Source organism: Thermoascus crustaceus, assembly GCF_041956765.1.
Source record: "Thermoascus crustaceus strain CBS 181.67 unplaced genomic scaffold VTN00scaffold_1, whole genome shotgun sequence".
Lineage (NCBI taxonomy): Eukaryota > Fungi > Ascomycota > Eurotiomycetes > Eurotiales > Thermoascaceae > Thermoascus > Thermoascus crustaceus.
The window spans coordinates 6,452,019-6,466,145 of record NW_027192527.1 but is presented as its reverse complement, the minus strand read 5'-3'; the positions used below and the strand labels follow the sequence as shown (position 1 = coordinate 6,466,145).

General features: G+C 55.0%; 4 protein-coding genes across 4 annotated transcripts; 3 read left to right on the top strand and 1 right to left on the bottom strand.

Moving 5' to 3' along the window:
- Positions 1–1,136: 1,136 nt before the first annotated feature.
- VTN00DRAFT_2356 (chitin synthase I) lies at positions 1,137–4,448 on the top strand (the record flags this gene model as incomplete). The annotated part of the gene is made up of 6 exons (XM_069428565.1): positions 1,137–1,158; positions 1,487–1,659; positions 1,718–3,376; positions 3,428–3,829; positions 3,878–4,378; positions 4,434–4,448. 6 exons carry the CDS (start codon positions 1,137–1,139, stop codon positions 4,446–4,448), a joined length of 2,772 nt encoding a protein of 923 aa, XP_069293058.1.
- Positions 4,449–5,251: 803 nt separating this feature from the next.
- Positions 5,252–6,067, bottom strand: VTN00DRAFT_2355 (uncharacterized protein; the record flags this gene model as incomplete). The annotated part of the gene is made up of 1 exon (XM_069428564.1): positions 5,252–6,067. The coding sequence occupies one exon, from the start codon at positions 6,065–6,067 to the stop codon at positions 5,252–5,254; it is 816 nt and encodes a 271-aa protein (XP_069293057.1).
- Positions 6,068–6,648: 581 nt separating this feature from the next.
- Positions 6,649–8,713, top strand: VTN00DRAFT_2354 (uncharacterized protein; the record flags this gene model as incomplete). Its single annotated transcript, XM_069428563.1, has 4 exons — positions 6,649–6,881; positions 6,950–7,710; positions 7,760–7,899; positions 7,949–8,713. 4 exons carry the CDS (start codon positions 6,649–6,651, stop codon positions 8,711–8,713), a joined length of 1,899 nt encoding a protein of 632 aa, XP_069293056.1.
- A 964-nt stretch (positions 8,714–9,677) lies between these two features.
- Positions 9,678–13,832, top strand: VTN00DRAFT_2353 (uncharacterized protein; the record flags this gene model as incomplete). The annotated part of the gene is made up of 2 exons (XM_069428562.1): positions 9,678–12,664; positions 12,719–13,832. The coding sequence occupies 2 exons, from the start codon at positions 9,678–9,680 to the stop codon at positions 13,830–13,832; spliced, it is 4,101 nt and encodes a 1,366-aa protein (XP_069293055.1).
- Positions 13,833–14,127: the final 295 nt, after the last annotated feature.

Genomic DNA, 14,127 nt, shown 5'->3' with positions numbered 1-14,127 from the left:
GATTTTAAGCAAGGCCAAGCTGTGCAAGGATTTCCCGAACGGGTAGATCTACAGCTTCGGAGTAAGTGTGTTGCGGGCCAATGGCGAGGCACGTGGGGGGAGTCGATGGAACCATGGAAGACATCGAAGAGACCGGTGAAGACTTGGCTGTGTGTGACGATTATAATGATCGTCTGCAGCTTGCGCGGTCGTGATTTGCCTGTCCGCCTACGAAGCAATCGTCCGGCCGCTAAGGGACCAAGGCCAGTCCTCCTTCGTCGACGACATGACGTTGTCCGTCCGGGGGGACCATGCTGGTGTTTTGAGTCTACTCGATGCCCGCAAACTCTCTTTGCAAGGGCATGCGTCACACGAAGGGAGATTATTTTTGGACCTTCGGCTGTTCGATAGCAGAGCGTACCACGGTGCGAGAGGTGCCAGCGCGCGCGTTCCTGGAGGCTGAGCTGTGGCTGTTCCGTGGCTGGGGAACGGTTGGCCCAGTGATGCGACTCGCCTTATGGGCCGTGGGGCTCCAGCACAGCGCTTCCATGTTTCAGAATGTTCTCCCCCGCCCGTTCGGGCCAGCAGGAGATCGATGTTGCAGTATGTCGTGCCAAAAGATATCGAGGACACGAGGATATCAAAGGGAAGAGGATATACAGTAAGGATACACAGTAGCATTTGTATACGTACACAAACGGGTCAGCACAGCAAGCGCAGCAGCAAACCGCAGGCCAGCGCAACCGCTGCTCCCCGCTTGGCGCTCCACCGTCGACGTTATCAGGCAGATGATCGCGCAGCTTCAGCTCATCAACACAGCGCCAAGCCCCTCCACACCACTCGTGGCGCTTCCACTCGACCCAGCGGTTGCTCCGTGGGACAGGCCTTTCTGTCATCTTTTCCCGCCTGCACGCCCACGTCGGTCTTCACTTTCATACCTTCGTCCTGGTTGACATCGTGTCGCTGGCCCGGTCGCGATACAGCTGCCGTTTTATCTGCTCTGCAACACGGGAGCTGAGCCAAGAAGGGCGCGGGAGACTATCAAGTTTCGAGCACAGGCCGGTGCTGGTCAACATTCGCCTTGGTAATCTCCGCCCGCGCCTTCAACCCCGGGCTCGATTGGAAGTTGAAGCATCCCCTGAGGACGATCAGTCGCCATGGCGTCCTACAACCGTCTAGGTCAGTTCCGTCTCCCTTTTCCGTCTGCCGGGGAGATCTCGCTCCCTCCGACGCTGTGCGCTCCGTCTCCGATCCGTTTTGCCCCAGGAGTCGTCATCTCGAGTGCGGCGCACCGGGCTGTGTCTGGCGCTTCATCGTTCACCTTATTTCTGCCGCAGGCGCTGCTGTGCCTGATCTCTTGGCCTTGTGGTGCTTCGTGCTTTTCACGGTTGCAATTGCGCTGGAACAGCTTCAAGGCGTCTACAGCTCCGCAGTCCACGTTCTCTCAAAGCGCGCAGCTAGGGAATACGCGAGGTCGAACGTTTGCTGATACCAGACTCATTATTAGATCCGTATGCGGAGGACGACGGTCATTCGCCGATGATGGATCCGTACCAGGTCGACAATCGGACGCCGTCGCCCGGGAGGCCGCTGAACGGGTACCAGCTCGAAGATGGCCCATACACCCACCAAGGACGTCTCGAGATGCCTTCGAGTGACCGCCTGGCCGAACAGCCCACGGTGAGTCGATCCACAGTACAGAACGAAACAGCGATGACGTGCTAAAGAGTCTTGACAGTACTCCGTCGAGGGTATAAACAACTCCTTCGGGCATAACGAGGCCTACGAGCAACATAATGTGGTGCATCAGCCCACCTACCCCAACTTCGAGTATACCGTAAATCCCGAAGAACACCACGATGCCTACTACACCCAGCCCTATCAGCCTGCAGTTACCCCCCAGGAGGACTATGACCTGGGAAACTATCCTGCGCACACCCACCAGCAGTCAGACGACAGGATTCCGATGCTGCAGCCCGATAACCCATACGCTCCCAATCCGTACGACCAACAGCCTTACGATCAACAGGAATATCACGACGATCCCGCCGCGCAAACCCCGAGTCCTGCCCCCATCCGGAGGTGGAAGACCGTCAAAGAGGTGCAGTTGTTCAACGGTAACCTCGTGCTGGACTGTCCGATACCCCCGAAACTCCTGAACCAGGTGCCTCACGCGGAGCCGCCGGGACGTGATGAATTCACCCACATGCGCTACTCGGCGGCGACGTGCGATCCCGCCGACTTCTACGACGAGCGCTTCACGTTGCGCCAAAAGCTCTTTGCCAAGCCGCGACACACGGAGCTCTTCATCGCGATAACCATGTACAATGAGGATGAGTTCCTCTTCGCCAGGACGTTGATAGGCGTGTTCAAAAACATCGAGTATATGTGCTCGAGGACGAACAGCAAGACGTGGGGCAAGGAAGCATGGAAAAAGATCGTGGTGTGCGTGATCAGCGACGGACGTGCCAAGATCAACCCACGGACAAGGGCCGTGCTGGCGGCTCTGGGCGTCTACCAAGACGGAATTGCAAAGCAGCAGGTCAATGGCAAGGATGTCACCGCGCACATCTACGAGTATACAACGCAGGTCGGGTTGGAGTTGAAAGGCCAACAGGTCCAGCTGAAGCCGCGGTCGGGAACACCGGTGCAGATGATTTTCTGTCTGAAAGAGAAGAACCAGAAGAAGATCAACTCGCACCGGTGGTTTTTCCAAGCCTTTGGTCGCGTGTTGGATCCGAACATCTGCGTTCTTATCGATGCCGGTACCAGACCGGGAAGGGACTCCATTTACCATCTGTGGAAGGCCTTTGACCTGGAGCCGATGTGTGGAGGAGCGTGTGGTGAGATCAAGGTTATGCTGTCGCATGGAAAGAAGCTGCTCAACCCCCTTGTCGCGACGCAGAACTTCGAATACAAGCTGAGCAACATCCTCGACAAGCCACTGGAGTCTGCTTTCGGGTTCATCTCTGTCCTTCCTGGTGCGTTCTCGGCTTATCGATATGTCGCCCTGCAAAACGACAAGAATGGCGAAGGACCCTTGGAGAAGTATTTCAAGGGTGAGAAGATGCATGGCGCCAATGCTGGCATCTTCACGGCGAACATGTACCTGGCCGAGGATCGAATTCTCTGCTTCGAGATTGTGGCGAAGCGCAACAGTCGATGGATCCTGCAGTATGTCAAGTCTTCAACCGGAGAGACCGACGTGCCCGACCGCATGGCGGAATTCATCCTCCAACGACGGCGTTGGCTCAACGGCAGTTTCTTCGCGGCGGTGTATGCGATTACCCATTTCTATCAGATTTGGAGGAGCAACCACAGCTTCTCGAGGAAATTTATGCTGTTGATCGAATTCATCTACCAGACGATTAACATGCTCTTTGCTTGGTTTGCTATTGTATGACCATCTCTCCCGCAGATCGAACGATAATGGCTAATATGAACACAGGGCAACTTTTTCCTGGTCTTCCACATCTTGACGACATATCTCGGCGCAAAGGATCTCTTAGGGAAGGCCGGCGAAATTCTCGGAGTCGTTTTTGAATGGCTTTACCTCGCAACGCTCGTTACCTGTTTCGTTTTGGCCCTGGGCAACCGACCCCAAGGCTCGAACAAATTCTACATGACCATGGTGTATTTTTGGGTCGGGATTATGATCTATCTGAGTTTCGCTGCAGTCTTCGTAACGGTCAAATCCATCCAGAAGGAAGTCGCGGACCATAGCTTCACTTTCAGCGACCTGTTCACCAATACGCAATTCTTCTCGATTATCGTGTCACTGGGATCGACCTACGTCATGTGGCTCATAGCGTCTCTCCTTTTCTTCGATCCGTGGCATATGTTCACCTCGGTAAGCGGTCGTCCTGCTACGGTGCTGGGATCTTTCTGACTCTCGCAGTTTATCCAATACATCCTACTCACCCCCACATACATCAACGTCCTGAACATCTACGCCTTCTGTAATACTCACGACATCACCTGGGGTACCAAAGGTGACGACAAGCCCGAGAAGCTGCCGTCAGCGCACCTGAAGCCCGGCGGAAAGGTCGACGTCAACATCCCCCAGGACGACGGAGACCTCAACGCGCAGTACGATGCGGAGCTTGCCAAGTTTGCGATGAAGCCCCCTAAGGAGGAGAGGAAGGTGTCCGAGGAGGAGAAGCAGGAGGACTACTACAAGGGCTTCCGGAGCGCCGTCGTGCTGGTGTGGGTGTTTTGCAATTTCGCCCTCGGCGCCGTCGTGCTGAGCGCGGCGGGTCTGGAGCGCGTCAATGACCAGGATCCCGAGGAGGCCGACAATGAGCGGGCCACTATCTACATGGCCGTTGTCCTGTGGAGTGTGGCGGGGCTGTCGATCTTCCGGTTCATCGGTGCGATGTGGTTCTTGATCGTGAGGATGGTGAGTCCTGTTTCCTTGGTTCCTCTGCTACGTACGAGGCTAACTCCGTCTACAGTTCCGGGGCGTTTGAAGCGGAATATGAATACATGGCTTTTCTTTTGTCATCAAAAAATTCGGGTTCTGCTCTGTACGATTTCTCGCGCTGTGCGGCTAGCATGGCACGGTGCGACATGATCAATGGCTATCTACGATGTTTAACGATGATCCGCGAATCCGGATCCGTCACGATGCCCTGTGCGCGTTTTATACTCATGGGTTCCGACTCTTCTGCTTTTCTACTTATATGATTTCAATGGTCGACAGAAAAGGCCGAGGGGAAAGAAGGAATGGGAGTGACATTCACGAATGTATTCCTGTAGATAGATATGGATATGTCTTTTTCTTTTTTTCTTTTTTTCTGGCGTCTGAGGCAATGCGGTCCTAGATTGCCTGTCTTTGTTGTCCTTTTGTGTTGCTTCTGATGATTCTGTGGGAGCAGTCATGAGGGTACTGTACTTGGTTATTTCTTTCTGTGTTAAAAGGCTTGTTGGATTAGATTAGCGATTATTAGCGGCTTTGAGCGGAATGAAGTTCACGATCGATGAGGATGTGCTTGTTGCCTCGTGAGCAGGTTTCAAACCATGCAGAGGATTGAAGCGTTCATTCATTAGCTCTGACAAAGGATTCAGGTCACTCATCGCCTCGTCACGAAATATGATACAGGAGAAGACAAACACCAAGAAAGCCACTCTATCTAACGAGAGATAAACAGCTTCCAAGCTCAGGCCAGGAGGATCCGACGAGTCGTTCTACCTCTGGTAGAACATAAATAACAACACCACGAATAGAAAAAAAAGACCCTCAATCCAGCGACGAGCACATCTATATCTACTTTTAAACCCTCTCACTAATCCAAATCGCCCCCCGACACCCCCACCGAATGACGTTCACCAACGGCTCATACGGCCTCGCCTCCTTGGCATCATTCTCGACCGCATGATCCAGATGCTCGAGCTCCTCATCCCTCGTCCTCCGCAACGTCTCCACAAGCTCCTTAATCTCATCATCCACCTCCTCCCCCTTCCTCTCCGCGTCCGCCATCCACGACAGTATCTCGCGGATCTGCTCGTTGTAGTGCGATCCGATCTCCGTCTCCACGGCCTCGGTGCACGCCATCGCTGCCTCCCGGCCCATGATACCGGTTGACCAGCCGAGGAATGTGGCGGCGAGGGTCCAGATCGGGTACATGGCTGTCGGGCGGACCTGGTGCTTCGCGATCAGGTGATTGAAAGTCGAGAAGTGCCCCGCTTCCTGGGCGTACATGTGGTTCATGAGCGGGCGGAGGTGTGGGTGCGAGCGGATCACGGGGGGCGATTGGGATTTGTAGATTAGGGTTGCGGCGAGTTCGCCGGCTTGGTTGACGCGGAGGGCGCTGTCTAGGAATTCGCGTTGGCGCTTGGTGAGGATGTAGCGGGGTTTCTTGCCCGATGATGGGGAGGGGCTCGCGGAGCAGGTGGTGGAGGATGGTTGTTGTTGCTGGTTGGTGTCATTGGAGGACGTGGAAGATGTGGAAGAGGAAGTCCAGAAGTTGCGTCGGAGCCCAGTGTGTTGGAGTGATCGTGGAGGCAGCGAGTTTGATCGGGAAGCTGGTCGGAGTGCTTGTCGAGTGTGTTGGAGAGCGCATTTTCGTAGTGTTGGCAAGGCGTCCATTGTGATGTCCAATTCCGTTAAAGAGCAATTGGTTGGTATATAAATCAGTCCAGTGGCTATTGCAACGGGGAGCTTCCCAGAAAGAGAGAGCAAGATGTAGAGGTCGCTGTGTTTGCAACTTTCTAGATGATGTTCGGACGAAGCTCCGGCTCCGGCAGGTCCGCGTCCAAGCGCAACCGCAGCCGCGCGGCTGTGGAGTCTTGGCGGTGCGCCTGGACGTCATGAACGTCTCCCGACTCTCTTCCTGCTCTTGATTCACCTCGACCGCCAGCCCTGCCCTGCCGCCTGCGCCCATCGCTCCAGGAATTCTCCTCCTCTCTTTCTATATTGTTCTCTTTGTTCGCCGATTTATAGATCCATATACCCTGTTTTCTCCTTATATGCTGTACAAGTTCTGGCGGGCTGGAAACTTCTAATTCAACGCTCTTCGTTGCGAGCTGCGCCCCTGAGTCTGTTTTCTTCTATTTGCAGGGTCCTTTTCTTTGGGCGCTTGCTCCTCTCTATCTCTTCTGCTCGTTTCTTGGAGTTGTCCTTTTTCGCACTTTTTTGTTTGAAGCAATCCACGGGAGATAGCATTCACCATGGCGGACGCAGACCTTGACGCTGAACTCCTCGCTCTGGCGGGAGGTGATTCCTCCGACGAGGAGTCCTCCGCGCCTCCGAAGCCCAAGTCGACGTCTCCTCCGCCGCCCGCGACTTCTTCCCCCCAACGTCACTCCCCAGAACCGGCTCCAGAGATGGCGCGCAAAGGAACTGCCAGGGTGGTCCGACGGTCCAGGAAGGCGAAGAGAGAGGATACTGAGGAGGGTGAACTGTGAGTGTTACCCTGGTTTCTCGCCTCTGCTGTCTGCCGACAGAGGGTAGACTAACACTGTCTCCCAGGTCCTCTGTTGAGTCGCACAACTCGCTGCAATCTGCCAGCATGTCCGAATCTGATTCCGAGTCGGACGGCTCGCCACCCCCAGAGAACGATGATGGTCCGATCTTCCCGTACGAGAAGCTCTACTACTCTGCCAAGGATAAGGAGGAGATTATGGCCTTGCCTGAAATCCAGCGTGAAGAGATTCTGTCCGAACGTGCTCAGCAGGTCGACCGTCACAACCAGGATCTGGCTCTCCGTCGTCTGCTGGCGTCCCGCGAGCGCGAGGAGGCCCGCGCTCAGGCGAAGAAGACCAAGCGCAAGGCCAGCAATGCTGACCTCGATGACGGCCAGCGCAAGAGCTCGCGCCAGAAGATGACACTGGGGGGACGCAAGGTCGGCGAGACCTCCGATGCGATGGAGGCGTATAAGAGGCAGCGCGAGCAGAAGGGCCGACGCGACGAGCTTCGCCGTCGCGATGCTAACGCCCGGAAGGCGGAGCGCAGGAGCAGGTCGCGGGACGGCGGCATCTCCGACGAAGATGCGGACGGCGAGAGCGAAGTCGAGTGGGACGACAAGGCTGACCGGTCACCGTCCATCCCCAAGGACGATCCCCCCGCGGAACTTAGGGACTTTCAGCGTGTACGCGTGGGACGCAGCAACTTTGCTCAGGTCTGCTTCTACCCAGGATTTGACGATGCCATCTCTGGCTGCTATACCCGTGTGAACATTGGTCCGAATCGAGAGACCGGACAGAATGAGTATCGTTTGTGTTTGATCAAGAGTATGTAATGCAGACCCTTTTTAGCACATTCTGTATTGACTCTATACAGGGTTTACGGAGGGAAAGCCTTATGCCATGGAGGCACCAAACGGCCGATCATTCGTTACGAATCAGTACGCCCTTGTGGCGCACGGCAAGGCGGAACGCGAGTTCCCCTTCATCGCCTGCTCCGACTCTCCTTTTACAGAGGTTTGTATGCAATTTCGACAAGCTGTGAGCGTGGCACTGATGTCGGCAGGCTGAGTTCAATCGCTACCGTCAAACGATGGCCGTTGAAGACTGCAAAATGGCGACGAAGTCCATGCTCGCTGCCAAGGTTGCCGATATCAACAGGCTCCTCAACCACCAATTCACCAAGGAGGAACTGAACGAGAAGCTGCGGAAGCAGGGAGCGTTCGATAGCAAGACGTTGATCTTTAAACGTATCGAACTGGAGAAGCAGCTCCAGCAGGCCGTCGCGTCGGGCGATGAGGATGAAGTCGCCAAGATTGAGGCCAAAATGGCGGAGATCAGCGCACCTAAGCTTGCCTTTGGCACATCTCTTCACAAGCCTCGGTCAGAGGCACAGGATCAACAACAGCGTCTCGCCGAGATCAACCTCCGCAACCAGAAGCTTAATGCCGAGAACGTCCGTCGTGCGCAGATCGAGGAGAAGAAGGCTAGCCGCAGGATTGCCGCAGCGGTTGCCCGTGGAGAGGCTGTGGCCGACCCGTTTGCGCGCGTCAAGACACGGGCCCGGACCCATTACGACGTCTCCGGGGGTAATAACCCTCTTGCCCCGAAGAGGGATGACCTCTTCGAGGGTAGCGATCGCAGTCAGACCGGCACACCAGCGACCGAATCCAACTCTCCGGCGAAGGCTGATACGCCTAAGCGCAGCGTCACTCCTTCGAACACTCAGAAGAAGCCAGCTACTAAGGGCGGTGTCGCGGCCATCCGTCATCGGAACATGGACGATGAGAATATCGCCGCCCTGGATCTGGACATTGATATCGACATCTGAAAGGAAAGGAAAGCTTTCGCTGTATCATATGGACATATGAAACCTTGGGAAGTTTTGTTTTTGGGCGTTGGCGTATGGAAAGTCTGAACATGAACAGCCTGACATGCGCATGGGATCAATCATTCAGGTCGGGACACACACAGCATGGATTTGAAATTGATAATTCTTTCTTCCCTCAAGCGGAAGGAAGTTCCGGGTGAGATGATCCCGGGACCAGCAGGTTGTCTTGGAACGAACGACACGGGGGACTTGCTTTACTATTCTATTCGTTCGATTCGACATTTCCGGACGTGATGATTTGGACGGTAAGGTAAGGTTCTTTACATGTCGTGATCATTCATTCGATGGACTCGGGTAGGGTAATGTATGCCATGCCATGCCACTGTATGTAAATCATACCTAGATAACCCATTCCGAATGGCTTGAATCGCTCCAGATTTTGCGATGGGTTCTGCGAGTTGCAGCCTGTGGTACCGTCTCAACGAAGTCCTCGATGGCGTTGGAGCAGGACCACGCGCTGGATCGCAGTGGCTCTTGTAGATTTCTCCAATCCTCGGATACCCCGAGGGGATATTTCCTCTACAGTACGAGGGGATCGATCTACGTCTCCACGGTGATAACCCTCCTTATCTCCGCAAAGTCACATCACGTGTTGATATCCTCGCCGCGGCCGCGAGATGAGATCTCTGCCTAAACCAGACTAGCGCGTATCGCAGGAACGCGACCGAGGCGCGTCGCCCGCATACCGCATACCGCATACCCTCGCTGGACGGCGGAGAACGAGACCCCTTCCGTTAGGCCTTTGCCCCATATATCTTATTCTCATCTCACATCCTTCCACCACTCCAATGCTCTACTAGACTCTCTAAATGACGACATGACTATATTATGAATTGAATTAATTGATTGATTGATTTTCAATTTTCCTGCTATACCCATACCGAAATCTGCAGACAAGACAGCCATGTCTTCTTCCCCGTCCACGCCTCGTTCGACGCGCTCCGCGTCGTTCCCGGGAGGCTCGCCGGCTATCCTCACCCCGGGACGGAAGATCAAGGCTATGCTTGCGGCGTTCGATAGTGATAGTGATTCTGAGAGGGAGAATGGTGGCTCTAAAACTACTACTACTACTACTACTACTACTACTACGGTGACGAGGCAGCAGCTCCCATCGACTTCGGATTCGAAACCGGAATTGAACTTGGGTTGGAATTCAGAGGAGAAGAGGGTCGCTCGCGCTGATCATGATGAGGAGGAGGAAGAAGAAGAGGAGGAAGATGACGATATCATCATGCCTAGAGGTCGGATGGCGGCTCGGATGCAGGCCCAGACTCAGACCCAGATCCAGAACAAACAAGATGATAACAATTCTGACTCAGCAAGTGAGGACGACGGCGAGACGGCATACGAACGGGTCGCACGGAGGCTACGCGCCGAGAAGGAGAAACAACAACAACCGTCAGAAACGCAGTCCCCGAAGAACAACATTTCGAACGTATCCTCAGAAGACGAAGATGACCTTCCGACCGCTGGATTCAGAAGGAGGCTTACGAACGCGAGAAAGTCACCAAATGCATCACCCTCTCGTGACCGTTCATCTTCTCCCCTCTTCGTCTCGTCTCCCGCTTGTCGACGGCCGGGATCGGAGGGTCCAGATGCAGCTGCTGAACGCTCTGATAATGACGATGACGATGTGCTCCGCCGCCAACCCAACGATCGCTTGCGCGCGCTGGTCGCTCAGAAGCGCAAGGAGAGGGAAGAGAGGGAGCGCATCGAGGCGGAGAAGAAGGCTGCCAGGGCAGAACAGATGAAACAATTCAGCGACGAGCTCCTTCTCTCTGGAGAAGAGGATAGCAGCGAGGATCGTGGGTCGGGCCGGAAACTTACCCAGCAATCGCGCGCCCCGCGCAAAGCGAGCAAGAAGGCTCTCGAGGAGATGAGTCGTGAGACGCAGAGAATGAGTCGGAATATGCAGTTGGCGCATCAGGCGAAGACGAAGAAGAAGATCTCGAAGGAGAGCTTCTTTGCCCGGTTCAATTTCATGCAGCCTAAGGAGCAGAACCAGCAGAAGGAATCATTGCCTGCTGCTGGACCTGAGAGCTCTTCGACGGCTGGGTCGCAGAACTCGTCGGATGCGGAGGGTCAGAAGGAAAAGGCGACTCCGCCTACGTCTCCTGTTCGCGAGGCGTCTCCAGCGAAGGAGAAGAACGACGAAGTTACCCAGCGACAGACCACAGAACCCACTGGAGAAGTCGAGGCTCCGCATAAAGAAACCGAAATCCCGTCCGTCGAGGAACCTTGGAGCAGGCCACCGGAACCCCAGCAAGAGGTGACTGTTGGGAGAGCTGAGATTGCGCCTGCGCCTGCGCAGCCAGAAGCAGCAGCCAACCCCAAGCCTGAACGGAAGCCACTCACCAAGCCGCCTGTCCGCGTTCTCATCTCGCGGGATTCGATAGCCCAGCATCAGAAAGAAGATTCCGATAGCGATCTGGAAGTCGTAACTTCCCCCGCCAAATGCCGTCGCATAGCAGCCTTCGAGAACCTCCCCATCAGAAAAGCGCAGGAATCAGCCTCCATGTTGAAACTCAAAGCTTTAGCTCATCTTACGTCTCCAACCCGACGCAGTACGTCGATGTCTCCCGCTGAACTGTCTGCTTCCTTGCGCCTCCGAGCAAGGCAGCAGGCTGCCAAGGAGAGACAGGAAAGAATTGAAGAACTCCGGGCAAAGGGCATCATTATCGAGACTGCGGAGGATCGCGCTGCGATGGAGGATGATGTCGAGGATCTCATGGAGAAGGCGCGCAAGGAGGCTGAGGAGATAGCCAAGAGGGAGAAGGCTGCTCAGAAGAAACGGAAGGGCGAGGATGTCGATATGGATGATAGCGAGGTCGACGATGATTACGACTACTCCGGTTCTGATGAAGAGGGCGAGGGTGGCGATGAAGAAAATGAGGAAGAGGAGGAGGATGACGAGGATGACGAGGAAGAAGACGGAGAAGGAGAAGACGAGGATCTCGTTGATAATGAAGCTGGAGAAGGGGATGAATCTGAGGATCAGCAGTCGGAAGCGATGTCGGAGGATGAGAAGGAGTCCGTGGTTCCAACAGCACGGAGAAAGCGTCCTACTCGTGTGATCAGTGACGATGAAGATGATGAGGAGCAGCTGAAAACACCTGCAAAATCTGTGACGCAGCCTCCCGAGTCTGCCAAGCGTCCTCAGTTCCCTGACATGCCAACTTCCGGCGGTCTCTCCATGAGTTTGAGCCAGGCCTTTGCAGGCACATTGGGTGACAACAGCCAGCAGGATACTCAGCAGGAGTCCTTGGAAGCTCTCCGTGACCTGCCCGACCCCGGGTTGCCGTCAGCGGAATTCCAGAAGCTGGATTCGCAGGTGATGGTCAAGGACAGCCAAGCAGAGCCAATTGATCTGTTTGCAGGCTATAATAGCCGGGCCAATTCGCGCGTTCCAGAGTCTCCTGCTACGGGAACGTTTTCGCAGTACTCCCAGATCCCCGACCCTACTCAAGACGCCGGTTTCGTTATGTCGCCATTTGACAACACGAAGCGGTTCTTGCAGGCTCCGCCGTCCACTGTGGATACAGTTCCTTTGTCAGAGAACGGCTCGCCCATCACGAACAGAAAGGGAAGGCTACTTCGACGCGGACGCGTTCCTGATCTCTCAGATGTGGAGGAAGATGCTGCCGAGAATAAGACCAGCGCGTTTGAGGTTATGCGGAAGGCCGCAAAGAAGTCCGCCGTCCCGTTTGATAGGAACAAGAGCAAGGCTAAGGAGATGATGGACGAGGCTGCTGAGGAGTCTGAAGATGAATATGCCGGCCTGGGAGGTGCAAGCGATGACAGCGAAGGTGAAGAGGATGAGTACGACAGGCAGATGATCAACGATAACAGCGGCGAGGTGGTCAATGAGAAGGAGCTTGCGGCACTGAATGCGTATGTCTTCGTTTTGTATAGATTTGCTATGAGTATACGCTAACTTGCCTACAGCAAACACCTGCGCGACAAAGATGAGAAGGAGGTCTCCAAGCTGCTTAAGGACATCACGACCGGTGCCCTTCGCCGGCGACGAGGCGGTGACGATGATCTCGACCTCGATGATTCGGACGACGAGCGCATGGCCCGTCGACGAGAGAAGCGGAGGGAGTTTGCAAAGATGCGCAAGGCGCTGCTGGCGGATGAGAAGATTGGCGAGATTGCGGAGAACCCCAAGAAAGCGGCCTTCTTCAGGGCGATCGAGGACCGCGATATGGATGATGAGATGGACCTGTATTTCCTTGAAGAGGAGAGTGGCTCTCAGGACAACGTATCGTCACAAGAAGTCCAGCAAGAGGCCTCTAACAACGATACTACTACTGAAGGAAGCAACAAGAGGAAGAGACCCCTCGAACCTTCTACCGCTGATATCGCCAACCGACCTCCACCTTATCTCCGCCGCACTGCAGCCAGCGCGGTCTCGAAGAGGCCATCAACCCTCGCGGAGATCCGCGAGACCGTCTCTTTCCTGACCGAAACGCCCGAGTACGACTCGTTCCACGAGGACGCATCCCTCGACGATGAGGAGCACGAGCACGAAAACGACAACGACAATCCTTCCGACGAGGATGACAACAACGCTCCAACAGAGCCATCCAAAGACAAAACCTTCGCAATCCCAACCCACCCTCGCCGCACGCGCGGTCCCGTCGTCGACCGTCTCGCCCTCCTCCGTCAAGCCTCATCCAACTCCGCCTCCTCCAACGGCAAGCTCGCCTTCCAATCCCTCTCCTCATCCTCCTCTTCATCCAAAGACCCAACCGCAAACATCGGCTTCCGTCCCCCGCCACTCCTGCGCCGCGTAACAACTGCCTCTTCTGCATCTAGCATTTCGTCCGGTTCTGTTAGTTCGAGCTCCAGCACAGCAGTACGTACGACCAAGGCCCCGCCACAAGTGACGGCGAAGAAGGGCTCTGTCAACTACTACACAGCTGCGCGCGAGCGGGAGAGAGAGCGGGAACTAAGGGTAAAGCAGCGGAGCGGTGGCGGGTCGAATATCGCTGCGCTGTTGAATAAGCATGCTGGAAGTGGGTTGGGGTCTTTGGCGGGGAAGTCGCAGTGGGAGTGATCTTTCGCTCTTGAGTTCTGTGCATTGTTATGGATGCGGAGGTATTGATGATCTGTCGGGAAAAGTGGTCCCAGGATTAAATGTGTATGTACATACATAGAATTGAGCCCCAGCTGGCGTTCTGGGTTGTGTTTGCGTCGATTTGATAGGATAGGATAGGATAGGATAGGGTTTTGTGGGTCGTTGTTGGTTCTGGGGGAAAAAAGGGGTGTATGCATATTCAAGGTTATCGGACCGTTATCTACCTATCTTCAGCATAGATAGAAAAGGAAGAAGAGACATAATGAAGGATTCT